We start from the raw sequence: 26,087 nt of genomic DNA on the forward strand, positions 1-26,087 counted from the left end.
AGTAATCTTCTAACAATTGTTTTTCAAGTTCTCTTCCCATCGGTCCTAATGTGATCTTTGATGCATTTTGGCTCTATCTAATCTTTTTAAAGGTCGACATTAATCTCCTTGTATCACTTTACTATTAACATGGTCCATCACGTCATCTTCTGAAGTTTTAAATGCTCAAAAAAAAAAAAAGTCCGTTTTTTATTTTCATGAATAAATTGTAACCTACCATCCGTTCCGAAGTCAGTTCTAGGGAATTCTGACCCGGAGTTTTTTTTATCAATCAGAGCGCACCAACCATCTAGACTTGGTGGCAAAAACACCATTGGGGTTGGGGTGGGGGGCGTAGAGGAAGAAACAGCTGATGCCTGAGCGCCTGCTTTTCCGTCTAGCAGAGGCTGGGGTTCCCCAGGCACGACAGGCGCTCGTGGGACACCGCGCGTCCTGGCTGGATACGCAGCCGCCTCGGTACCCAGCCCAGCCCAATTTCCGGGCGGCTCCGGCTGAGAGGCGGAGCCCGGACAGGGAGGAAGTTTGGTCATCTGACTCGGTGACCCGGGCACGGACGCTTCTTTCCCTGCAGCCGGGGCAAGAAGGCAGGTCGGAAGACCGCCGGGACAGACCTCGGAGCAGCCATGCGACGGTCCCCGCACCTCGTCCCCGGGCTGCTGCTGGCGCTGGCGGCGCTGGCGGCGCAGGCGGCGCAGGCCCGGGCCCAGCAGGGACCGGCGCTGTGGCCGTACCCGCGCTCCGTGCAGATGTCCCCGCAACTGCTGAACATCGCCCCGGACAAGTTCCTCTTCGTCCACGGCCCCAATTCCACCGCGGACCCCTTCTGCTCGCTGCTGCAGGAGGCGTTCCGGAGGTAAGCAGCCTCACCCGGCCGGGAGGGGACCTGGGGCAGAGAGACGGACCACCAGGCAACCTGCTCTCACAGGTTTGCAAGACGGCATGGCAGGTCTAACCGATGCAGACCGAAGCCCGAGGCTTGACCTGCCCATGCTGCTTCCTGCGCACCCTGGGTGCTCAGGGTCCCTGATCTGGGTGCAGGATAACAGTGGGACGTGCAGCTTTTAATCAGTCAGTTTGTTGACCTCAGAAGGGCAGTTGAGATGGCTCCGGAGATAGGGAGGGAACGGTGGCTCTGTCCGCTACTGTGAGCCGCCACTGAGAGCATCTCCAGGGCTTAGGTAAGGACCTTTTGAGGACCCGAGGTATTCCCCTGTGTTGACGGTCGCTTTCAGTTCCATCCTCCCCATATGTGGCAGCAATTCAGATGTCTTTCATCTCTTCTCTTTTTTTCTTTTTAAGTGTAGCCGAGCCTCCGTGAATTTGTATACCACGAGCTTGGAGGTAACCGCAGACACTGAGGACATGGAATATTGGTGTGAGCCCCCAGTGCGTGTACTGGAACCGAACCCAGGTCCTCTGTGAGACCAGTAATAAGGGCTCTAAACCTCTGAGCTATCCTCCCCAGCTCTGAAAAAAGTCCTTACGCTGGAGCGTTGTGGGGAAACCCCTTCCGTCCAAACTGTGTTCCATACCTAATGTTAGGTATTCAAATCTCAGTGCTTTTAAATGGCTCTTCGATAAATACCCGCGTTTCTTCTTGTTCCTCACCACTCTGGCTTCTTCCCCTCGACTAGGTTCCCTAAAACTCTTTGCCTTATTTAGCGCTTCATCTTTTTACAGCCCTCTCAAGCTCTGCGGAAGAGGGCACCGAGTGCGCCCCCAGGCAGGCACCCTGCCCGCTGGCTCACTCACGCACAGCCAACCGTATTGAGTGCAGGCTAGGTTGCTTTTGGAGTGATGCTTGAATGTGCCACCTTCTGCCTGCCCCCTCAGTGCGAGACCTGTGTGGGCGGGACTGCTCCAGGGAACTGTAATTTGGTGCCAGTGTGCAGCTAGCTTGCGTTCGCTCTCACATCTTGTCTGCTTGGTAAATTCAACTATAACTTAATTTTGCCCGGAGAAAATGCAACACCAAGTTAAGGATGGGTGCTTTGGGCTTGCGGTGCCTAAGCTTCTCCTGAAGACGCCCTGGCATTGCTGGCAGAAACAGCAATGCTCTCGGCCACAGAAAGGCTCCTGTTTTGCTTACCATTTGTGGAACTGAGAGGGCATTGTCACCTTATTTTGGAAGCCTGCTCTAATGAGCTTCTGGGGTTGAATTGCTAACGCGTTAGAATGCTTGTGGTCCAGTGGCATGAAAACGTTAAACCAAAGTGGCTGGTAGTATTGAGATATTTAGGCTCTTAACTCAGTCGCTAGACTGGACAGCTTTTAAAAAGAGCTTGCTTGCTTTCGGGCTGACTGTAAAGGTGGAGTTTCCTTCCGCCTCGGTAGGAGCTTGAGCAGGCGTTAAGTTACTTGTTAATGGATACAACAGTTACAAGGGCTTGAATCAGCTGTGAGGTGGTTTGAAAACAGGCTTGGCATCTCGAAACAAGTGCAGGTAATTAATACCTGAAGGATTTGCCCAACTAATTTGTGGCTTGTATGAGAAGCAGCTAGTAATTGCACCTGGCATTGTTTGGGACGTTGTAAAACATGGCTAACCTTGAAAGCATGGGGCTGGGGCCTAGTAACTCCGGCCAGCATGGTAGGGTTGGGAGTCTCTGGAGATGCAGGGGTATTCGGGGAACTCTGGGTAGTGCACATTCATACAAACTGTTCAGAACTCCGTGGCTTCTATCATTAAGAGTCCAAGCCCCATCACAAACAATGCTGGTCGGTGAGGTTGCTTCTTCGGCCCCCAAAAAACTACTAAACAGAAGGCACTGTTTTGTGTTCTGGTTTTGTTTGCGAGAGGGTCTCACTCTGAGGCTGGCCTCAAGTAGACCAGGATGACCTCAAACTCACAACAGCTTCCGTCTCCTTAATGGTGAGATTAAAGGTGTGGACTAGCACATCGGACCCGGAACACCTGTTTTAAAAGAACAGCTTCAATCCTTGACTTAACTGGAAGGCTAGCTAGCACCTAGCTCAGACCTCAGATCTTAAAGCTGGCTAGGGGTCCCTCCCCTGTCCCACCCCACCCCAAACTGGGAGGGCCTTGCACATATTAGACAAAGCTGTACCACTTGAGCTACACGGCTCCTTTTCTTTTGTTTTTTGTTGTTGTTGTTGTTGTTGTTGTTGTTGTTTTGTTTTTTTAATTTAAAAAAGGTATTCCTTTATAGCCAGGTGGTGGTGGTGGTGGTGGTGAATGCCTTTAATCCCAACACTTAGGAGGCAGAGTCAGGCAGATCTCTGAGTTCAAGGCCAGCCTGGTCTCCAGAGTGAGTTCTAGGACAGCCAGGGCTACACAGAAACATACACATAAAATATGTTTGTCCTGAAAAACAAACAACAAAAATTATTTTATGTGTATGGGCATTTCGATTGCAAGATGTCTGTGCACCGTGTGTACAGTACCTGTGAAGGCCAGTTATAAATGGTCATGAGCCACCAGGTGGGTGCTGGGAATTGAACCCAGGTTCTCTAGAGGAGCAGCCAGTGAGTACTCTTAACTGCTGAGCCATCTCTTCAGCCCTAAGTTTTTAATTATGGTAAAATACATGCAAAAAATTTCCATGGTAACTTTACAGAATATTTATTCATTTCTCTGTGTGTGATGTTTTGCCTGCATGTGTGTCCGCACACCGTGTGTACAGTACCCGTGGAGTGTGAAAGCGCTTTCTAAATTTCCTCCTATGAATCTCGTCTCAGAAGGTTTGATCTGAAGCTCTGGACCTGAGGATTTCCAGAAAGGTCCCCTAAGACTGGGTTCTCAACGGTTCTCAACCTGCGGGTTCCTAACCATCAGAAGACACATCTAGCCAATAGTCTTAGGAACCCCCAACCATAAATTTATTTTTGTTGCCGCTTCACAACTGTGATTTTGCTGCTGAGCAGTATTTCAGTTCCTAAGACCATCGGAAATATATGTTTTCTGATGGTTGCAACCCACAGATTGAGAACCGCTGCCCTAACAGTTCTGAAAACACCCCGAGAGATTTGAGAGTTGACTTCCATGTCCACTAGCAAGCGCAAACATACGATTTGGTTCATTGCTGACATGGATTTCTCCCACAGATACTACAACTACATTTTTGGTTCCTACAAGTGGCATCATAGCCCTGTTAACTTTGGAGATGAACCCCAGTTACAGCGACTTCAGGTCACAATTACCCTTGAGTCACAGTGTGATTCCTTCCCTAATATATCTTCAGATGAGTCCTGTAAGTACCTATTATAAAATGTAGTCATTGTGGGAAACTTGTAAGTTCGGGAGGAGGTACGGAAGGAAGGAGAGCTCCCCTGTCCATCACCCCAGCCCACGGCCGTCTCAGGTGTCCGACATGTGTGTTCGCAAGCAAATTTTTTTCATGGATACAAACATTAATATGAAAATGGGAATAATGGCACTTGGGAGGCTGAGGCAGGAGGATTGCAGTGAATTGAAGCTAGCTTGGGCTAGGGCAAGACCTTATCTCAAAAAAAGAAAAAGGACACAGAAAATGGGAGTCTCTGGTCGTGTGGATTTTGACTTATATTTTTACATAACTATTATGTATTCTTTTGTGACATAATTTCTAATACCTCAGTATTCCACCACTGTATGGTTGAATTAGACTAATCTTCATTTTTGAGGCTACACTATTTCTTTTGTCTTTTTTTAAAAGATTTTGTGTGTGTGTGTGTGTGTGTGTGTGTGTGTGTGTATGTATGTGTGTGTGTGTGTGTGTGTGTGTACACGCACACACATGCCTGTAGGCACTCACAGAGGGCATGGGAGCCCTTGACGTGGAGTTGCAGGTGGTTGTGAGCCACCAGCCCTGAGTGCTAGGACCTGAGCTGCGGTCCTCTGGAAGAGCAGTGAGTACTTTTAAGTGGTGAGCCGTCTCTCCAGCCCGGCAAATTAGAGCATCTTACAGACCAGACAAGGCTGCCCACGGGACTGTATCCGCAGCCTGGAGCATACCTTCTCTGCAGGGTGTGCCGGCTGGCAGTGGTGTGGAATGAATGCCACCAAGGAGTCAGGGCCACAACGTGAAGAGATGGAGCAAGAGTGACCCCTGTACCCTTGGACTGCTCCTCTACAGGTGGCCAAGCACCCCTGTCTCCCCTCCAACACAGAGGAGCTCGCTTTCTTTTTTGTAAATTATGTTGTTTATTAGCATTCTGTGTATTCATTTATTTACCTTTGTTTTTGAGTCAGAATCTTTTTTTTTTAATTTATTTTTATTGTATGATCACTGGTGTTTTGCCTGCATGTGTGTCTGTGTGAGGGTGTCAGAAGTCCTGGAACTGGAGCTACAGATAGGTATGAGCTGCCATGTGGGTGCTGAGAATTGAACCCAGGTCCTCTGGGAGAGCAGCCAGTGCTCTTAACCACTGAGCCATCTCTCCAGCCCCCAGATGAGCTTTCTTAATATACTCCTCTTAGCATTGTTGGATGTTTCCTGAATCTTTGTCTCTTTGGGGGCCCACCACACAGCTCCCCAAAAAATCACACATGGAGGCTTATTCTTAATTATGAATGCCCAGCCTTAGCTTGGCTTGTTTCTTGCCAGCTTTTCTTTACTTTAACCCATTTTTTCTTTTGCCTCTGTCTGGGCTTTTCCCGTTCTCTATTCCTGTATATCTTTCTTTCTTACTCCATTGCTGGTTGTGTAGCTGGGTGACTGGCCCCTGGTGTCCTCCTCCTCTTCCTCCTCTTCCTCCTCTTCCTCCTCTTCCTTTTCTCGCTCCTAGATCTCTCCTAGCCCAGATTTCTCCTATTAATTCTTTCTGCCTCCCAGCCCCACCGATCCTTTCTCCTGCCTTGCTTGCTATTGGCCATTCAGCTCTTTATTAGACCATCAGGTGTTTTAGACAGGCACAGTAACACAGCTTCCCAGAGTTAAATAAATGTAACATAAACAAAAGTAACACACCTTAAAATAATATTCTCCAACACCTTAGGGAAATAGTTTCATTTCTTTTCAATTCTGTAGCTGTCCTTGGGAAAGGAATAAGTAATTTACCAATGCTAGCCATATGATTTTAGTGGATAATGGGCAAGTAGATGCTATAGGAAGTAGGTTTTGCAGTCTGAATTGAGCTAGAAATGGCCACTGCACAGCCAAGGACACTTTACTGTCCATTACCATCAGCAATATAGACGACCCATTGTAGAGTCTAGAAAATAGGATGCACTGAGGCTGAAGAGTGAGCTTTTAAGTCAGCTCTGTGAACAATATTCTCAAAAGGAAGCTTCTTATGGTAAGTGTTTAGGAGATTCACCAGCATCACAAACACAAAATCCCAACCCCTCTATTAAAAATAAAGACAGGCATACCCTGAGAACTAGAAATGAAACAATTTCTTTTGTAGAGAGGTAGCCACATACACCAAAGACATTTACTTGTAACCAAGAATTATAAACAAAATGAGCTCACTGTCAGCTGGTAGAGGACTGGCTGAACAGAGAGATGTTAATCCACAGACAGACAGACAGACAGACATGCAGAACTTACCAAAACAAACTGCCGAGTTGGACAAAGGAAGTTGTACAATGTGGAGGGGAATATACCGTTTATACAGCAACACACAGGAACGTGCAGATAAAGAATGTTTTATTTTTTCACTATACGATGGCCCAGGAAAAGAACTAATAGGGTTTCATTTGGGGGAGGTAGAGGGAACTGGGTGAGCATCTCAAGTATTTTAATTATTGATATCTGTATAGATACCCTCTAAAACAAAGGAATTCACAGTGCAAATAGGTATAGAAGGAGATAGTTGAAAAGTCAAGACTTCACCTCCTACCCACCCCTATCACACACAAAGGAGAGTCCCTACCTGATCTGCTGATTTGGTTTTAAAATTCTATAGCCATGTCTGAATACTTAGCAGGTAAATCTAACTCAACTGGATGAGTTGAGTCAGGATCCTTTTAACCATAAGCCCGACCTCAGCTATTTCAGGAGAAAGGAGGCCTCTTCAATTGCACTCACAGTAGCAGAAACAGTTCTCAGTCTGGCGTTCCGCTCACTCAGCACTGTGGACCTGTGACGAGAAAAGCTGTTCTGGTAGAAAACTGTCAGCTGAGCATGTCACATGACTGGCACATCTTGTCCTTGCCTGCTTGCCCCTGTCTTCTGACAGTCAGGAGGTAGAAGGCGATGACCCAGTGCAGGTGATAGGATACTAAATCATTATGCTCCAACCTCCAGTGCCTCTTCTGCGGTACAGTCTGTCCCCGACGCTTCAGCTTTCGCTGTCTGTACCCTCTGTGCCCACCTTGCCCCAGCTGCGCTGAGACTAAAATTACTGTTGGTCAAACTTAGGCAGAGTCTGATTCCAAAAGTTGAAGGAGAAGACCCTCTTGGCCCAGCCCAGCCAACTGGAACTCTATACTCTTTTGGGTGTTTTTGTTTTGAGACAGGGTTCCTGTTTAGCCCAGGCTGGCTTTGAACCTGTGACCCTCATGCCTTAAGCCTCCTGAGCTCTGAGATTAAGGCCAGTTCCTTTCCACCCACCATGCCTGGTTGGAGTCCCATTTTTGATGGATGTGGACTTTTTGTTTGTTTGTTTGCTTCCCCCCCTTCCCCCCCGAGACAGGGTTTCTCTGTGTAGTTTTGGAGCCTGTCCTGGATCTCGCTCTGTAGACCAGGCTGGCCTCGAACTCACAGAGATCCGCCTGCCTCTGCCTCCCGAGTGCTGGGATTAAAGGCGCAGCGCCATCACCGCCCGGTGGTTGTGGACTTCTTATTGAGTGGGATGACACGGATTTTAGGTAAAGGGAGCTAGAAAGCAAGTCTTAAAAGGTGATTTCAGATGACATCGAGGGGCGGGGAGGTAGGACAGATGAAGGAGAAGTGGAGTGAACTTGCCTTGGGGGAAGTAGAAAGTATGGGTAAGGACTGTGAGTACTGAGGACCGTTTGCATTTCTGATCTGGCAGTTCAGACCTGAGGAGATGAGTGGTGGGTGGTGGGATGGATGCCCAGGGGCCTGGCTTGAACACCTTAGCTGCCTGGCCTACGGCACTGGGATTCATCGAAGTGTGTGAGACTCAAGGTCTCTGGGCTGGTCAGGCTGGGACAATCTTGAGTTGAAGGGATCTGAGTGGGGCATGCTGGAGGGAAGAGGAAAAAAATGGTGTGAAAATACCCATGGTAAATGAGGAAAACGGACTGTGCATCACTCCGGGATTAACCAAAGTTCACCAACTCTACCCCACAGATTCTCTGCTTGTGCAAGAACCAGTGGCTTTCCTCAAGGCCAACAGTGTTTGGGGAGCATTACACGGTGAGTTCTGGGCAATTTCATTGTCTCCGGTGGAGGGATATTATCATATGTTGCTTTGCAAAATCAAGCACAGCAAAACTCTGCCACCTTGGGCCCCCCTTCTTTATTTCCTGTGAAAAACTAGCCGATCACTTAGATTCCTTCAACCCGAGATGCCCCAGCTTGAACCCGCAGAGACCATTGTGTCTCACTCACTTCCAGTGAATCCCAGGCAGCTAGGGGTTCAAGCCAGGCCCTGGGGCATCCTTCCTCACACACCAACTAATCTCCTCAGGTCTGAACTGCCAGATCAGAAATGCAAACGGTCTTCAGTAACTCCACGCGTATCTTAGTTTTTCCTCAGACTTTTTACTTCCTCATTTGACTTTTTAAACATCTGAGGGTGGATGTTTATTCAGAGCATCGGACACGTCACTCATGTGATCTTACCTCAGAGTAAAAGTGACGGACAGTCCTTGCATGTGGTAGGGCAAGGCTCACGTGGAGGAACTTGTATTTTTCCATAGAGAGATACAAATAACAATAGTTATAAGGAATAATCTGAAGTAAACTCATTCCCTATTCACTATACCTGGGAGAAGCACAAAAGCATGATCCCAGAACAGTTCTCTGAAAGAAACAGAGGTCACAAGACTCTTGTCTTGCTTTTTGGAGTTCTCACAAGCACTCAGAAATCTCATCACAATCGCTGCCATTCATGGACAGTTCAACATGGCTGTAATACATGACTCGGTGGCACGTTGGTTAGCTTTGGTTTTGGTTACCATGCTTCTTGCCACCTTCAGGAACAGGCATCTGTCTTTCCCAGTTTCCTCTTCCTGTGGGTTTTAGAGCCTCAGCAGGTTCAGAGGAGCCCCGTGAAAGGGACGCGTGTGCAGACAGGTGCGAGGCAGGGGACAGAGGAGATGGCTGCATTTTAGAAAGTGTGGATGTCGTACTTGGCATTAACTCTTCACCTGTACTCATGAGCCTGTTTGGAGTTACTATCAGTTCAGTTTTTTCATCTTGTAAATAACACAATGTCTTTTGCTTCCCAGTTTAGAGACGTTTAGCAGTTAGTTTACCAAGACTCTTTGGGGCTGTAGTATTCCTGTTGTCTTACTGAACCTGGATAGACACTAAGTGTTAAAGATGTCGCCTGGCCAGCTGTCCCTTGAAAGCTGCTTTTCCAATATATTTATCTTACAAATTTCCTGCATTTTCTATATACGGATTCTCCTGCTGTATGTAGCAAGCCAGAAGAGGGCGCCATGATCTCATTGACAGACGGTTTGGAGACCCTGGTGGGGTGGGAGCTCCATTTGGAAGAGGGCAGTGCTCTTAACTCTGAACTTCAGCCCTGGTCTAAATGTTATCCAGTACTTGTGTATAAGAGCAACATGAGAAAACATTTAAATATAAAAAATTTACTTTTCTCTCTAGCGATGCATCATTGACATTTCATTGTCTCATAGAAGTTAATTATCACAGAATTGCTCTGATACAATAGCATCTCGGTAAGTCTTGCTTTACTTAGATCTTGGTTCAGAAGATCTGCCATACATTATTTTTTACTGTTTGCTACTTCAGCTGGCTCATCGGAACTATGTTTTTCTTAAGTTAAGCTTGCTTCTCCTCAAAATGCCTGTGAATCGGCACCTGCAATCTCCTGTGTTCTTTTACAACTATTTCGCTACAGTGATATTTATTTTTTATTTTGGCTTCATAGTGTGATATTCTGCTAAAAAATTGAACTAAAGGAGATAATCTTTAACGTCTGGCACTATTTTTTTTGTTTGTTTTGTTTAGTTGTTTCTGTATTCTTCTAGAAGGTAATTATATAGTATTTACTACCTGTGATACGGCTTCTTCTGTCTCTTTCCACCATTTGTATAGACAAGTGAATATTGACATGACATCGTTGGTAGGAGCTATCAAATTGCCTTGTTGAGTACTTGCTTGTAATCTCTTTTCCCCTTCAGGAAGGATATGATCTTTAGTTTTTTTGGTTAGATAGAGGTGTCAAATCTTAAAACGCGTGCTCAACAGTGCAAGCAACACTGGCTGCTTTAAAAATTTTAGTAATAAAACTTTCATTGCTCCATGAGCTATTGATTACTTTGTTATTTTAATATCTTACTAAATAACCAGTATTTTGATTTCCAGGAAGACGGACCCAGTGTTAAAAACTTTGGTTAGTTTTGTCTGGTTTATGACTGGATAAGACATCTTTAGTGCAGTGTTTGAAAGCTGCTTTTCCCATTATATTTATGCTGTAAAATTCTGCATTCATATACGGATTCTTCCTTCTTGTGACTGTGAAAGAAATAGTTATACAGACGGTTCTAGGTCATCTGTTTTTAATTAACCCAAAGCATAGAAAGGACTATGCCAAATTTAAACTTTCACTACTTAAATTAATTACAGACTGTAATATATAAAGCTTCTTAATTAAAAAACATTTAAAGTATAAAAATTATTCAAGTCTTTTAACGCAAATGAAAACGATTCTCCAAGGATTTCCTCATAGAGGAATTAATTGATACATCCAGACACTACTTCCATAAGACATTTTGAAACTTGGTAGGTATTGCTTTTTGATCTGCTCTTCAGAAGATCTGCATCAGTTCTTTGGTTTATTCTTGTATTTGACTGGAGTGGGGATGCTTTCAAGCTGCCTGGCTTGAAGAGATGTTCCCTTGAATCATGAAAGATTATTGTTTTATAACTTGATTTCCAAGCTTTAGAGAATATTTTGATTTGTTTGTTTGTTTTGTTTTGTTTTAAATATTTATTTATTTATTATGTGTACAGTATTCTGCCTACACACCAGAAGAGGGCAAATTACAGATGGTTGTGAGCCACCATGTGGTTGCTGGAATGAACTCAGAACTCAGGAGTGCCTGCTCTTAACCTCTGAGCCATCTCTCCAGCCCCAAGAATTTTTTTGTTTTAAGCCAGGACCTTGGTATGTAGCCCAGTTTGCCTGTAAGCTCCCAATCCTCTTGCCTCAGCCATGAGATTATCTACGTTTAGTGAGAAAGGCAGTTTGATTTTTGTTTGTTTTTTGGTTTTGGTGGCTTTTCAAGACAGGGTTTCTCTGTGTAACAGCCTTGGCTGTCCTGGAACTCTATTTGTAGACCAGGCTGGCCTCGAACTCACAGAGATCCTCCTCCCTCTGCCGCTCAAGTGTTGGGATTAAAAGTGTGCACCACCATGTCCAGCAGAGAAAGGCATTTTTAACACTGCCATTGGCCAAAGTACATGCTCAAATTCTTCAACCCGGGGTCTAGACATAACCCGGAAAAATGGCTAAGTCACTCTGGCTATTGTTTTTTTAAGATGACATAGAAAGGAGCCAGGGAGTGGCTTTTCCCCTTTGGAAATGTTCTAGAAGAATATGGAAGCTTGGGGTAGTGAGTGGGTAGGAAGGAGGTTGATCATAATCATCTTTTCCTGGGAGATTTTCATTGCTTTGCCCCCAACCACCACCTGCCAGCTGCCTCCCTAAGCTGCTTAAACTTTTTAGAAGACTACAGAGACCTTTCATATAGTCTTTCATCGAGAATATATGAATTTAAAGCTTATGATTGAAAAATTTTAAATATGTGTTTAACTTCCTTAGAGCTTATATTTGCCTGATTCTCCCTATTGGAATGCCTGATGGGTCCAGGCAGTGGGTGACTCAAAACACCTTACTATTAGTTTGTGTCTCCTATTAAAAGAAAGAACACATCTCAAAATAGCTTCAGTGCAAGTGTCAGGAGCAGGAAGCTGCTAGCATGGGCCCCCAGTCTACCTGCAGGGCAGATTCCTTGGCTGGCTATGGTACAGCACCCAGTGGGATCTGTGATGTAGTTCCTTGTTCCAGCTCCTCAGTGGCCGTCAGCCTGGAGCTGTTCTCTTTCCTCATTTCGGAAGACTGTGATATTTTAGAAAAGTACATACAGGCCAGTTACTTTTAGAAGCTATCTTAGGTCATCTGTTTTTCACCCGAGATTCAGTTCCTGGGGCAAGCATACAGCAGGAGGGGGGCTGTGTTCCCAGAGAGTGTTGGGTGGTACGCTGTCTCACTACGGGTAACGTGGGTAATGTACACTCGAGCTGGCTGAGATGTCATCCGCCAGGCTTCTCCACCGTAAAGTTAACTTTAGGGTGTTTTGTGTTGATCAAGTACCCTGTGGAAGAAACTGTGGGACCATGTAAAACCCCCGTATCTCCTCGGTGCTCACTTATAGCTGATCCTTGCCTAAGTTAGGAGATTATTGCTTTGACCAGTCACCAAGTGGTGATTTCCCTAATTCCAGCATTTTTAGCGTTTACTAGTAGTAAATTACCTTTTATAGTAAGGCAGAGCATCCCTTTTTCATCTGAATACTCATTATTTTGTCAGTCTGGATTATCATTTTGCTTCATGGCTTGTAACCCGTTAACCCCCCTGTAAAACTGTCGAATTGGCCCTTCTGTGGCCATCAGAAGCCCTTTTCAGGCTGGTTTGCTTGTTCTTGTGAGATGTCCCCCTCAATCCCTCTGTACTTTTGGCACCAGGATAGCCCAGGCTTACATAGCCTGGTCTCAGTCTAGATTCAGGCTTGCTTTTTTTTTCCCCCAAGGAACCCTTTCAGTGGCCAGTATTTCAAAACCCAGATTTGGGCTGTAGGTGGGCATACCTCCTGACTCTGCAGACAGCTGGGAAGTGTACCTGTATGTGTTCAATATATGTATAGGAACACGTGTGTGCATCTTTCTCTGTCTCTCCGTCTCTATCAGGGGTTGGTTAAGTTGTTGCTGTGGTTCAGGAGAGGCGGTGGTTAACCTTTGTAAACCACAGTTAATCTGGAAGACTTCTGTGATTTGAAAAGATGTAAGGATTTTTTTCAGCGTCAGCAGGGCACCAGCAGGGTGTCCTCAGCTCTAGTTCAGTCCTGATGCTGTCAAGCTGGAGATAGTGTCAGATCCCAGAAGCTGACATCCTCAAGGCTACCCCTCTCCCTTCTGACTTTAGATGCCAGACACAAGCTCCAAGAGTTTTTAACCTATGCCTGTGATATTATGGGAACCCATAATACCCCCTCAAGTTCCAATCATTTCCTAGAGTGGCTGTCAGAACTTAGAAACCACCTGTCATTGTATTATAAAGGACATTGCAAGGGCTGGAGGTGCTCAGGGTTGGGGTTGGGGAACAGGGCTCCCTTGCCCTCTCTGGGCCCATTTCTCTAGGAACCCCCCTGGGTCCGGAGATGTGGAAGCCCTGAAGCCTGTCCTTGGGGGTTATATGGAGTCTTCACTGCACAGGCGTGGCGAAACACAAGCACCGCGTGGGATGTGATGGGACAGAGAGGGACTGAGAGAAGCCCAGAAGGCCTGCAACATCAGCATCCTTTCTCTCCAGTGCAGAATTCCCTCCCTGCAGGCCACACACAGCACAGGGCCCTCCTGAAGAAGGAGGCTCTCGGGACCCACTATCAGACCAGATAGGTCAGAGAATTCCGTCAAGCCCAGCTCCAAGACAGGAACTCCAGCAAAATTGGTGCCTACGACCAGCGTTGGGGGAGAGAAGCCCTAATTTCTACAACCTGCATTGGGAGGGAGTTAGGAAGCAGGAGGCATGCGAAAACCCTGAAAACATTTATCACAACATCACGGCCCTCTGTTCTGGAACACACACATGCATTGTTGCATGCTGCTTTACAGCTATCAGGGCGGAGTGGCCGCAGCAGAAACCTGGCCTGCGAGTTGAAATATTTACCATCTGACCCTTTATGTGAAGTTTGCAAACCCCTGGTCTGTATTAAAAATTAATGAGTTATATTAGTTTATATTAGTCAATCCCAGTTACTACTACTTATTTGTTACTCCCTTCTCTGGCAGTAAAAGCCCAGTCATCCTAAATGTCCCCCAGCTGCCATCAGCCAAGTCCCTTTAGTCCCAATACAGAGAAGGGAGGTTATACATTTGTATCACCTGGTAGCACAAATCTATCCTGTTTTTGTTTTTGTTTTTAAATCCTTTTTAGAATCAGTTTTAAGGAATACACTGTAGTTTTATCCCTTAAACTACAGTTTAAACTACAGTGTATTCCTTCATGGTATACATTACATTCAATATACCAAGGTGCCCAGAATTTCTCTAGGCATTTGCTTGGCGTTATATTGAGTCTATAATGAATTTCATTTGCCAAGGTTATCACATATGTTTCATATATGATAGACCATATATGCCTGTATATATTCATATAAGCCAGCTTACACTTTCATATATGTGGAAAGTGTAAGCTTTGATAATCACATAATAAATGCTTTGTTTCTTCTGTACTCCACTCCCTAAGAAGTCTCAGCCTCTTCATCCCCTATTCCTGGCAGACCCTGAAGTAATGATAAATTCATAATCTTGCTCTCCTATGCAGCAGTATCACAGCTTCCTATATACAATGTGTATGCTCTGTGTGGGGCTTTAATAGAGGTGTGCCGACTTGACTACATAGGAGTTTATACGCTCCTCATTCTTTCTTTGCTAAAAATGAACTGTAAAAAGAAGCACGAATCGGAAGCAATCCCAGTGTAGACAGCTACAATCCGGACTGTCTTCTCCTGTGGTACCTAATTCTTCCCGTGTTTGCTTTCAGGATGCCATGGCTTTTAACAAGTTTAATGTTCTTCACTGGCACATAGTGGACGACCAGTCTTTCCCTTACCAGAGTAGCACTTTTCCTGAGCTAAGCAATAAGGTGAGTCATTCATGTCATCTGTGCACAAAAATCCTTGGCATAGTAGCAATTGTAGCTTCATTGGTTTTCTTATAAACAGAACCAGTATGTAATTAGCATTTTTAAAAAAAGATTTATTTATCATGTATACAGCATGTATGACTGCAAGCCAAAAGAGGGCACCAGATCTCATTACAGATGGTTGTGAGCCACCATGTGGTTGCTGGGAATTGAACTCAGGACCTCTGGAAGAGCAGTCGGTGCTCTTAACCTCTGAGCCATCTCTCCAGCTCCTGCATCTTGTTTCCATAAATCTTTTTGTACTTGTTACAAGTATTAATAAGACCGTTACTGTAAGTGTTATTATTAATATAAACAGTCTCTGGGAGCAGCATGCATATTTTAAAAGCTTGATGTAGAAGACCTGAGCAATTCATGAACAACATAGTTACGATGTTCACTCGCCTAACGGTATATTTATTTTAAATAGGTTTGGAAACATGTAAATGACCTACTTTTCTTCCCCTCTGAAACACAGAAAGTAGGACATTTTAGAGATGAGCTTTTTTTTTTTTTTTTTTGATGTTGTAAGGGGGGGTGCATCTCAGGCCCGGTGTGGTGGTGCACGCCTGTAGGGAGGTGGGGCAGGAGGGCCTCAGTAAGCTGGAGGGAGGCCTGGTCTACATAGTGAGTTCTAGAACAGCCAAGACTACAAAGAGACAACTCGTAAACAAAACAAAAGCCAGGGTCTCCTCCATCTCAAGGATGCCTTGAACTTGCCTAGTAGCTGAGGATGACCTTGAAAGTGGACCCCTTGCTTCCTCCCAAGTGGTAGGATCACAGGCATGTGCTACCCCATTGGTGGCATCTGGGGTGAGTGTTCAAATGGACTGCTCTAGAGCCGTGGAGGGGGGGAGGTCAGCCTTGGGTCTCACCACTTAATCTCCCTATAGTAGAGAATGTCATCGGACATCCAGAGAAGCTGTGTGCCCTGTCAGGACTCCTGTTTCTGGCCACAGTTCTAACTCTAACATGTATTTGGGCCGAAGGTTGTGGCAGTGAGTCACTGATGGGGTGACTGCTTCTGCTCTACTTTCTTATGCAATTTCTAGCGCACAGAGGGACAGAATAGTTCACGCGGTACCCGGCTCCATCGTCAGTGTGTGGGATAGAATTGTCTGGGGTTGAATTCTGCTGTCACCTGTAGATACTACTCTTCCCCCCACCCGCTCTTTTAAACCAAACTCCAGACTTATCTCACTTGCGCAAAGACTTGGTTTTATCTAGTCAGCCGTCAATGCTCATATTTACCTATGTGTCTTTTCCTCTTATGGTCCATGCATTATGGATGTTAATGTGCCTGCTAAAATTCCCTTCTTTTCTTCTTGTAAATTATTGTTATTGAAGAAACCAGTGGAATCTGGTGTCCTGTCTGTCTCTGCTGTCTTGGTTTTGTTGGTTACATTCCACAGTATCATGTATATGTCCCCTATATTTTGATTTGGGGTTCAGAGGTCAAGATGATTTCCACAAGCTGAGCGTGCATAGCCTATATTTTGAGACAGGTGCCAAACCTTTTCTTCCAATGGTCCTTCATCATTACTTACAACCAGTGCTAACTCTTCAAGCGACACAGAGACTGAGTTAATAGTTAAACACAACTGAGTTACCTATTGTCTGGGGTTGAATTTTTAGGCGACATTAAAGAGACTGAAAGACAGACGCCTGTGTTTGTAATAACGGGTGAGTTTGGATTCTGAACTTGACGTGGGCAGTGTTTACCAGTGTTTCACTCTGGAGGCAGACATTTTGCTTGTTTTGATGTCAGTTTCCATGAAGTTGAAGTAACTGTGGACATTCTTGAAGCAGAAGGCACTGACAGTCCCACCAGTGAATCTTGAATTCAATGGGCAGAAATTCACCGTCTTTATAGATTCCTACTCGGAAACCAGAAATCATCCAGTGTTAGGCGGGACTGTTTACTACCCTGTGAGAATAGAACACTGGCCGGCGGTGGCGGCGTGCAAATGAATTGTTTATGGTTTCCAGGGCCAAACCCATCTCGCACATCTTAACTTGAATATTACAGGGGAGCTATTCTTTGTCTCATGTGTATACACCAAACGATGTCCATACGGTGCTTGAATATGCCCGGTTCCGAGGGATTCGAGTTATACCAGAATTTGATACCCCTGGACATACACAGTCTTGGGGAAAAGGTAAGGAGTTTGTTTCGCGGGTTGAAAGGGGGCATTTGAGATCCTTTGTCTCTTAATAGTTTGGTGGTTTTGTTCTTAACTGTGGTTTGTGCAATGGCAGCAGGAATGGTAGAGATTTTTGTGTCCCTTCTGAGTCACTGTCTGGGTACTACCTCGTGTGTCAAATCTGGGGAAGCAGAAAACTCGATTATAAGTAGAATGTGATAACTTAGTTCCGTTTTATTGATTGGCATTGGTTTTGGGGAGAGCACAGAAAGGGAACGGCATGAGGAAAGGCATTCAAAGAGTGTGTGGTGGAACAGAGTAGAAAGCTTGCAGGAGATGCTACAGGTGACGATAAAGAGTGGGTTCTGGTGCCAGCCTGGCTGCATTCGGACCCTGCTTTTGGGACTTGGAGAGTAAACCTTGGGTAGGTTAGCACTTCACCTCCAGTTTCTGAGCATCAAATAAACAATAGACAGCACCCAGCCCGGGACCTAGCCTTTATAATGTGTTCAGTACTTAGTGATATCAGGGTAGACACGGAAAACAAGGGGAACTGAGTCTGGGAAGGGCTTCATCGAGGGAGGCCCTTACTGTGGGGGGCTTCGTCAGCTCGCCCTGGGAACCAGTGCGAATTTCTGAGTGGAGAAGTAACATGAGGGGTCACACGTGGGGAAGACCTTTGTGAAAGGAACAGACGAAAGAGAAGGACCTTGGAGGTCCCCCACTGGGAGGGTCAACATGGGCTTGAAAAGGAATGAGCAGACCCAGAAACATCCTGGAAACACATTGACGGAACTCGGTAACTGACTCCAGGAAGAGGATCCACAGAGCTTGGTGAGGCCGCCCACAAGCAGACCTGTCAGGAGCCAGAGAAGAACTGGGTTTTTTGTTAGAGCACACTGAAAGGCAGCTAGGGTCTCTATTTGTACTGAGCAGGGAAACTGAACTATGTATTGAAGCACAAAGAAAAAGTTTGCGAGTCACTGCTATTTGAAGTGGGTAAGACCTCAAAGGCTGCGTAAACACAGCAGAGGGGAATGAATGGAGGAAGCAGCTCATGTCTTCCTGGGGAGAAACTGCTAAATGAATCTTGGTGAATGTGGTTGTCTTTCTATACAAAATTTCCATAGCTTCAACAACAAAGTCTAGATGATCAGGTTTACAGTGGTTTGTTAGGATGGTATCAGTGTCTCATACTCAATAGAAACAGGCTTTGAATCTTATCTTTTCCCAGGCTAGGGCTATGATTGAGTAGACAGAGTCCTGAAGACTCCCAGGCCCCAGCAGCCACACAAACGCAGATGCTAGTGTGTTGTGTGCTGAGCTGCTCTTGGTGGGTTAGTGTGTCAAATGCATTTTGATTATTGATATTTTCAACTCGTGGAGTTTATTGGGATCCAACACCAGTGTAAGAAGAGGACCATAAAGATGTGCAAATTTAGGACTTTGTGATTAATATCCTCATAAAAAATAAATCTTTGTATTTTCTTCTAGGTCAGAAAGGCCTTCTAACTCCATGTTACAGTCAAAGAAAGCAAACAAAAAAGGTCGGACCTATAAACCCAATTCTAAATACGACTTATACATTCTTTACCCAATTTTTCAAAGAAATCAGCAGTGTTTTTCCAGATCAGTTCATTCACTTGGGAGGAGATGAAGTGGATTTTGGATGCTGGTATGATAACTCTACACCTTTTATTTTATTTTTTTCCTTTTATTTATATATATATTTTTTCTGTTTTTGTCCTTAAAGTGTAGATATACAGAACCCACATTGAAAAAGGGAAGACTGGGGGGGTAATACCTCTCTTTGTAAGGGTTTAAACAATTCTTGAGATGGTTAGTTATTAGAGAATGTATATTTGAGAGGTCCAACAAGGTAAAAGTTTAGGAAGAAGGATCGGGGCAGTGGCTGGGCATGGTAGCTCATGCCTATAACCAAGGTCAAGGGGAAGCCTGGGCTACAGAGTAAGACACTGACTTGAGGAAAAAGAATACCAAAGTCTATAACCAGTCTTGGTGGCACATATCTAATTCCCTTACTTAGGACAATGAACGTGGAGTATTGGGAGTTCAAGGTCAACCTGATTATAGTGAGACTGTTTCAGAAAACCGAAAAGACTAAACAGGGAAGGATGTTCAAGTCAGTCCTTAGCTTTGTAAAGGGCGAGGATGGGGGAGTGGTACGGGAAAGCCTTTCTAAGAATGGGAAGTCATTTCTGGAAAAACTACTTGGCATTAGGAAATTAAGGGAACTCATAATCAAGCACTTGGACTTCCTTTCAATACTTGAAGGTCTAACTGATGTTCTGAACACATGCTGCTGCTTCAAGTAATAGACTGGGCACATCCAAATGTTTATAACATTTCCATCTCTTTTATTTAAGGGCATCGAATCCAAACATCCAAAATTTCATGCAGAAAAAAGGCTTTGACAAAGATTTTACAAGGCTGGAATCTTATTATATAAAAAAGTAAGTCATTTGAAAGCCTATCAATGCTTTTGTACAAGTTGAAACTATAACTTAGTTCTCTGCTTTTTCATTTTCTCCACCCCTTCCATACAAAACTGGAGCCATGAAAACCCACTCAGGAAGGAAGTGCTGTACACTGTTTTCTTTAAAACAGCGAGCATTTTGCAATAACTACTGAAATAGAGGGCGAAGTCGTGTGTCTTGAGAACTTGGCTCCATGTCCTGGCTGCCTGCAGCCTCGTCACTATCCAGGCGCTGCAGCTCATCCCATTTGTCAACTCTAGAGCGGCTCTCTTGATGCTTAACGCTGTGGGCACAGCAGCCAGGGATGCACACGCCTGTTTGGTGCATTAGAATGACAGGCAGTTAAAGTCCTCAGCTGCAACAGCCATCCCCAGCCTTTTCTAGCAAGGGAAGGGACTGGCTGCTGCTGTGATAGACAGTCTAGACAGGACAGTTCCTAGGTCTGACTGGGCAGTGCGGCTCTGCTGGGAATCTGCACATTTTTCCCATAAAAGGACCAGAGCCCTGGGCTTCATGAACCATGTGGAGTTGCATATGGTAGAGAGAGGATGCTTTGCGGATTCAGAAATCATTCTTAGCTTGTCAGCCATAGAAAAGGCTGCAGACTGCTTTTCCAGGCTTTGCTCTGCTCTATCCATTTGGAAGACTCGGTTCATTCTGTTCTTTCTACTTACATTTTGTGTGGTGTATTCTTTCTTCCAAGTGTCCATTGTTGCCTAACTAGATATCTGTGCCAGCTAATAGTTGAATGTTATTGACGTGTCATGACAGGTTAGGTGACAGTTTCCTTTCCTCCCACCTGTGGGTCTCGACCCCTGTAAGATCACTGGAAATACCAGATATTTACATTATAATTCATAACAGTAGCAATATTACAGTTCTGAAGTAGCAACAATAATTTTATGGTTGAGGGGTGGTTGGGGGGTCACCACAACATGAAGAACTGTATTAAAGGGCACGGCATTAGGAAGGGTGAGAAGCACTGTTGTGTAAAGATGTGTCACAAGCATAGGGAACAAAGCCCAGTGTCGAAGCGGTCTACCCTGAGGTATCTCCATTCATGTATGGCTGAGTTTCAGAAGCCACAGTGAAATCCTGGAGTGTAATTAGAAGGAAGGGCGGGTGCATCCCCGAGGAGTTAGCTACATCGGGGCAGGACCTAAGTGTTCCAGTAGAGGTCCTGGAAGTGATTGGAGGACTTCAGAATTACACTGTTTAAAGCGGTGATCTATAAGATAGAAGGGGAAGCTTCTATATGAGGAGGACAGAAATACAGACCACTATTTTAAAATTAAGTTTCCCATATAAGAGGGAAAGACATGTTTTATCCTGAGCATGGATCACTAATCTTAATAATCTTGCCTGTGGTATTTTAAGGAGGTATACTTTCTTTGGAGGGCAGTCTTTAGTCAGCAACACGTATTTCAGGTTGTCTTGAGGCTGAAGGATTCTTTCCATTTCCCGTGTTCCTTAACCTTTTCCTATCTTTCTACCCTGCTCAACTATGCCACTTTAGCTGGTTCTGTATAGCTATATTATATTGAGATACAGGACTTCCAACATGGCAAGCCATTCATGGGAGAAAACATGCATGTTTAAGAGTGTTAACTTTGTGATCCTAAGCAACTGTCAATTTTTTCAATGCTAGGATTTTGGATATCGTTAAGTCCTTAAAGAAGAGCTCCATTGTTTGGCAAGAGGTTTTTGATGACAAAGTGGAGGTAAGAACTGTGAAAAACTCCACTCAGGGCTGGATGGCTCCGTGGTAAGATCGCTTGCTGTACCAGCCTGAGGACCTGCTTTAAAAGTTGGATGTTCAATTAGGATGGGTGGAGGGAGGTGGGGGAGGGCCCCAGTCTTCACTGCTGAGCTTTGCTACAGACAGATTCAAGGAGAGGAGGCATTACCTTCAGCGTGTATCTACTGGAGACCCTACCAGGTCCAACAGACAGCGCCTGTCCAGTGGCCACGCAAACCAAGTCATCAGCGGGGGAGGGACTGGCGGAGGTTCAAGGGAGAGGCTAATCAGGATGCGTTATATACATATGTGGAATTGTCAAGAACACACTTGAGAAAAGCCAGGCTGGCCGGGCGGTGGTGGCGGCGCACACCTTTGATCCCAGCACTCAGGAGGCAGAGGGAGGCTGATCTGTGAGTTCGAGGCTAGCCTAGTCTACAGAGTGAGTTCCAGAACAGCCAGGGCTATGCAGAGAAACCTGTCTCAAACAACAAAGCCAAGCATGGCCTAGTGTGCACCTGTAACCCAACACTGTCAGGGCTGGGACAAGAAGGTTGCTGGGACTTGTTGGCTCCAGCATAGCTCCAGGTTCACTGAGACTTTCTTAAGGGAATATGGTGATTAGAGCAGGATGGCAAGCCTACCCATACACATGTGTGCATATATTACAGTATGTATGGTGATTAGAGACAGGATGGCAAGCCTACCCATACACGTGTGTGCATATATTACAGTATGTACGGTGATTAGAGACAGGAGGGCAAGCCTACCCATACACATGTGTGCATATATTACAATATGTACGGTGATTAGAGACAGGATGGCAAGCCTACCCATACACATGTGTGCATATATTACAGTATGTACGGTGATTAGAGCAGGAGGGCAAGCCTACCCATACACATGTGTGCATATATTACAGTGTGAGGGCACAGGACTCCATTAGCAATATGGACAACTCACTGTCTCCTTCTCATTTCCTCCCCCAACTCCTGCTCTCTCACAAGCTGAAGTATTTTTGTTTTTAGGAGCAAAACAGACAAATGAGCTTTTTTGAAAACATAGTGTTAAAGTGGTTTTAAAATGGGTCAAATCCATATACACTTTTAAGACGTCCTTTCTTCCTGACAGAATTATTATTTATTTATAGTGGATCTCACAAGCCCAGTTACCAGGGTTACCTCTCTGGGGAGCTGGTGATCGTGTCATGGTTCCAGGTTAAGTAGAACATTAACGTGGTGGGAATGGGATCAAGGTGCACATCTTACCCTGAGTTCCTTACGTCTCGGAGGTGTTAGACAAAAGTTAAATGTTAAAAGTTTTAAGGGTTGATGAAATCTGAAGAGCTATGAAAACAGTGAGTGCACAGCACGTGGCACTGACCGTTAGGAACAAGAACGAAGGCTGTATGATTTTTTCTAAGATCTCAGAAAGTTAGGTTTACTACTCCTAATTCCAAGGCCTAAAGACTGTACTCATTAGACCTAACGCTGCGGTCGCAATCTGCACCTTTAGCTCCAGCAGGGCACCGTGGTTGAAGTGTGGAAGGGTGAAGAGTATTTAGAGAAGCTAAAGGAAGTCACGTCATCCGGCTTCCGGGCGATCCTTTCTGCTCCGTGGTACTTAGACGTCATTAGCTATGGGCAAGACTGGAGAAACTACTACAAAGTGGAGCCTCTTAATTTTGGAGGTAAGCAAAACAGCCATCATTACTGCTGGCTTTCTCCATAACTTCCATTCTCTCCTCCCAAATCTAACCTGGATGCTTATTATCCCTGTTATGCCTAATCTTGGAGTTTATTAAAAATAAAGCTTTGGTATCATTTTAACTTCGGAAGGGACAATGTGCTAGTCTAAAAGAAATAAATATATAAGTAGTCCCCTTAGATTCTGCCCCCGTTTTCATGGAGTTGCTTTCTGTATCTGGGAAATGTTTGAGTGTGTTAACTTTGTAAGACACCTAAGTAAGATTACCATTTGCTTCTGTGGATTTCAGGCTGTGCAGTCCTGGGTTTTCAGCCACTTTATTAGCAGTTCTAATTGATACATTTTGTTTTGTTTTGTTTTTTGGTTTTTCGAGACAGGGTTTCTCTGTGTAGTTTTGTGCCTTTCCTGGAACTCACTCTGTGGACCAGGCTGGCCTTGAACTCACAGAGATCCACCTGCCTCTGCCTCCGAGTGCTGGGATTAAAGGCGTGCACCACCACCACCTGGCCTACAGTTTTTGTATATCAGTCTTTAGCTTACAAATGATGTATGACTAAAGTCTCAAAAGTAGTAATTCACTGAAAATTATAACTTTCTCTAGAAAGCATTTTGAGGACCAAAAGTAATAATTATAAAAAATAGTTCTTAGATACTCTTTTTTGTTTTGTTATTCAACACCAAGGAATATAAACCAAAGATAAGTAGAGTGGTCATAGTCCATTAAAATGAAGCTAATACTCCAACTTGTGTTATTGGCACACCCCTCAGAGGACCCTATGCAAAGGATCTCCTCCTGAATCTGCACAGTCCTCTTTGTCTGCTGACTAGCACTGAGCCCGGGTGGGAATAGAGGAGGGTGTGAGCAGGTACCCTGGAATGACTATGGAAAGGAAGCCAATGTTATACAGCTTAACTTCTTTCCCTTCAACCACGCTAATGCAGGGTCTGAGTTGGAGGAAAAACTTGTCATTGGTGGAGAAGCTTGCCTATGGGGAGAATATGTGGATAGCACGAACTTTACTCCAAGATTATGGTAAGGAATTAAAGGGATGCCACCTGACTTTAAGGATGCCTGGGCTCTTATTCTCTATGTAAGTAGGAAAGCTCTAAAGAATTTCCTTAAGCAGATGACTTAAGGGGAAAAAAAAAAAAAGAAACCTAAATTGTCTTGGGGGACACATATTTTAAATTTCAGGCCTCGGGCAAGCGCTGTTGGTGAGAGACTCTGGAGTCCTAAAACTGTCACTGACCTAGGAGATGCCTACAAGAGACTGGCGGCACACCGCTGCAGAATGGTCAGGTGAGAGGCGCTCATTCAAGTCCAGCACTCAGCGTAACTAGTGTCTTCAGCTTTTTGCTTTGCGATAAATCAAAACGTCACCTACCGAGTAGGAGTCGTGATTTACTTGGTAGAAGTTGTACATTCATTGTCGCAGGGGAGAAAGTAACACCTGTAAGATATGTTTTAGTGTAACTGCCGTCTTAAAGGAGTTAGTAGCTTAAATTAGAATTATTAAATCATTGCAGAAGCGGGGAGGATCTGCTAAAGTGATCTGAGATGGGAGGGCCACCAATCTAAAACATCTTTTTTGTTATCTGTCAACAGCCGGGGCATAGCTGCACAACCTCTTTTCACTGGCTATTGTAGCCATGAGTATAAAACGGAAAGGTGAACAGAGAAGTCTACGGCATTCTGAACTATAAACATGTTGATTTTGAAATCATGTAAAATTAATATTTGTTAGGCGGTTTTTTTAAAATAAATCATCTTTTTATTGATTGAATCTCTACCTGTATCACTCACTGAATACTGGCATCTTTTATGTGAGCAGCTTAAAAAATAAAAGGAAAAGCTTTGTGATTCCATTCAAAGTACTCCAAAGGGCTGCATGAATGCCTTCATCGTTGTGATGGTTTAATTGAGAAATGGTGAGCTAGAAAGAAGGCTCAGCATTTAAGAGCATTTGCTACTCTTACAGAGGCCTGAGTTCAGTTCCTGGATCTACATGGTGGTTCACAATCATCCATAACTCCAGTTCCAAGGGATGAACATCCACTTCTGACCTCCACAGGCACTGGGCACACACACTGCACAGACATGTATGTAGGCAAAACACTCAAAGGAAAACATGTAAAAAGAAAAATTTAAATGAGCATGCTCCTCACAGTCCCAGGCCTTTGGACACACGGTTCCCAGTGGGTGGTGCTATTTGGGGAGGTTTAGGAAGTTCATCACTGGGTGGACAGAGAGCTCACTGCTGGCCCTACTTCGAGTCTGCACTCTCTGCTCTGTGCTTGAGGTTTCAGATGGGCTTTCTCAGCTTCTGCTGCCTGCTGTCCCTGCAATTATGAACTCTCCTTTGGAACCTTGAGCCAAAACAAACTCTTTTATAAGCTGCCTTGGTCAGGTCATTTTGTCACAGCAACAGAGAAGTAGGGGATCCAACCAGGGCACACAGTTGATGTGCACTAATAGCCAATCACATCCCACAGAGCATTAGAATGGCAGCACCAATGCCATGATCTACATCTTTTGTTGAGTTCTTTCCATATCCCGAAGCAGTCATTTACCGGCCACTGAACAAAACAGCATCCGTTCTTACTGGGAATGGAGCAGGTAAGTGCTTTCCGGGCATTTCCAAGGACCTAAAGCACTTGGGCCAAACCACTCCTCTGGTTGAGCAGAGTACTTTGGTCCTGAGGACTCATGGCTTGATACGTAGAGAATTCTAAGGCAAAAGTAGCTGAGCCTGATGTCAGCGTTCGAAGCACAGTTGAATATCCCTAATGAAAAGAATTTCAGTTTGTTACTACATTTAACTTAGGCCTTAAGTTTCTTTCCCTGCTGAATGTCTTTAAACCACAGCAGAGTCATACCACTGCCTCCAGGTAGATCTTTTCAGAAAAAAGATAAAGAAAAGGAAATCCTATGGCAAGCAGGAAAATCAGCATGGGTAAGTCAGTTGTGCATCCATTCAGAGGCTCAGG

At 44.8% G+C, this 26,087-nt stretch overlaps 2 protein-coding genes across 3 annotated transcripts in view; one reads left to right on the forward strand and one right to left on the reverse strand.

The window, feature by feature from the left end:
• The first annotated feature begins 495 nt into the window (after positions 1-495).
• On the forward strand, positions 496-24,965 carry Hexb (hexosaminidase subunit beta). The gene is made up of 14 exons (XM_028871734.2): positions 496-853; positions 4,066-4,211; positions 8,202-8,267; positions 9,304-9,321; positions 14,609-14,616; positions 14,815-14,973; positions 17,042-17,171; positions 18,651-18,831; positions 19,544-19,630; positions 21,303-21,375; positions 22,908-23,082; positions 24,042-24,132; positions 24,295-24,399; positions 24,706-24,965. The coding sequence occupies exons 1-14, from the start codon at positions 624-626 to the stop codon at positions 24,770-24,772; spliced, it is 1,536 nt and encodes a 511-aa protein (XP_028727567.1). The 5' UTR covers positions 496-623; the 3' UTR covers positions 24,773-24,965.
• A 266-nt stretch (positions 24,966-25,231) lies between these two features.
• Positions 25,232-26,087, reverse strand: part of Gfm2 (GTP dependent ribosome recycling factor mitochondrial 2) — a 37,431-nt gene continuing 36,575 nt past the window's right edge. For both annotated transcript variants that reach the window (XM_028871691.2, XM_028871692.2), the window contains one exon: positions 25,232-25,883. In XM_028871691.2, the coding sequence (XP_028727524.1) occupies positions 25,746-25,883 (138 nt within the window). In that variant the 3' untranslated portion in view covers positions 25,232-25,745. The remainder of the gene's footprint in view (positions 25,884-26,087) is intronic.

Source organism: Peromyscus leucopus, chromosome 11 (genome assembly GCF_004664715.2).
Source record: "Peromyscus leucopus breed LL Stock chromosome 11, UCI_PerLeu_2.1, whole genome shotgun sequence".
NCBI classification, from domain to species: domain Eukaryota; kingdom Metazoa; phylum Chordata; class Mammalia; order Rodentia; family Cricetidae; genus Peromyscus; species Peromyscus leucopus.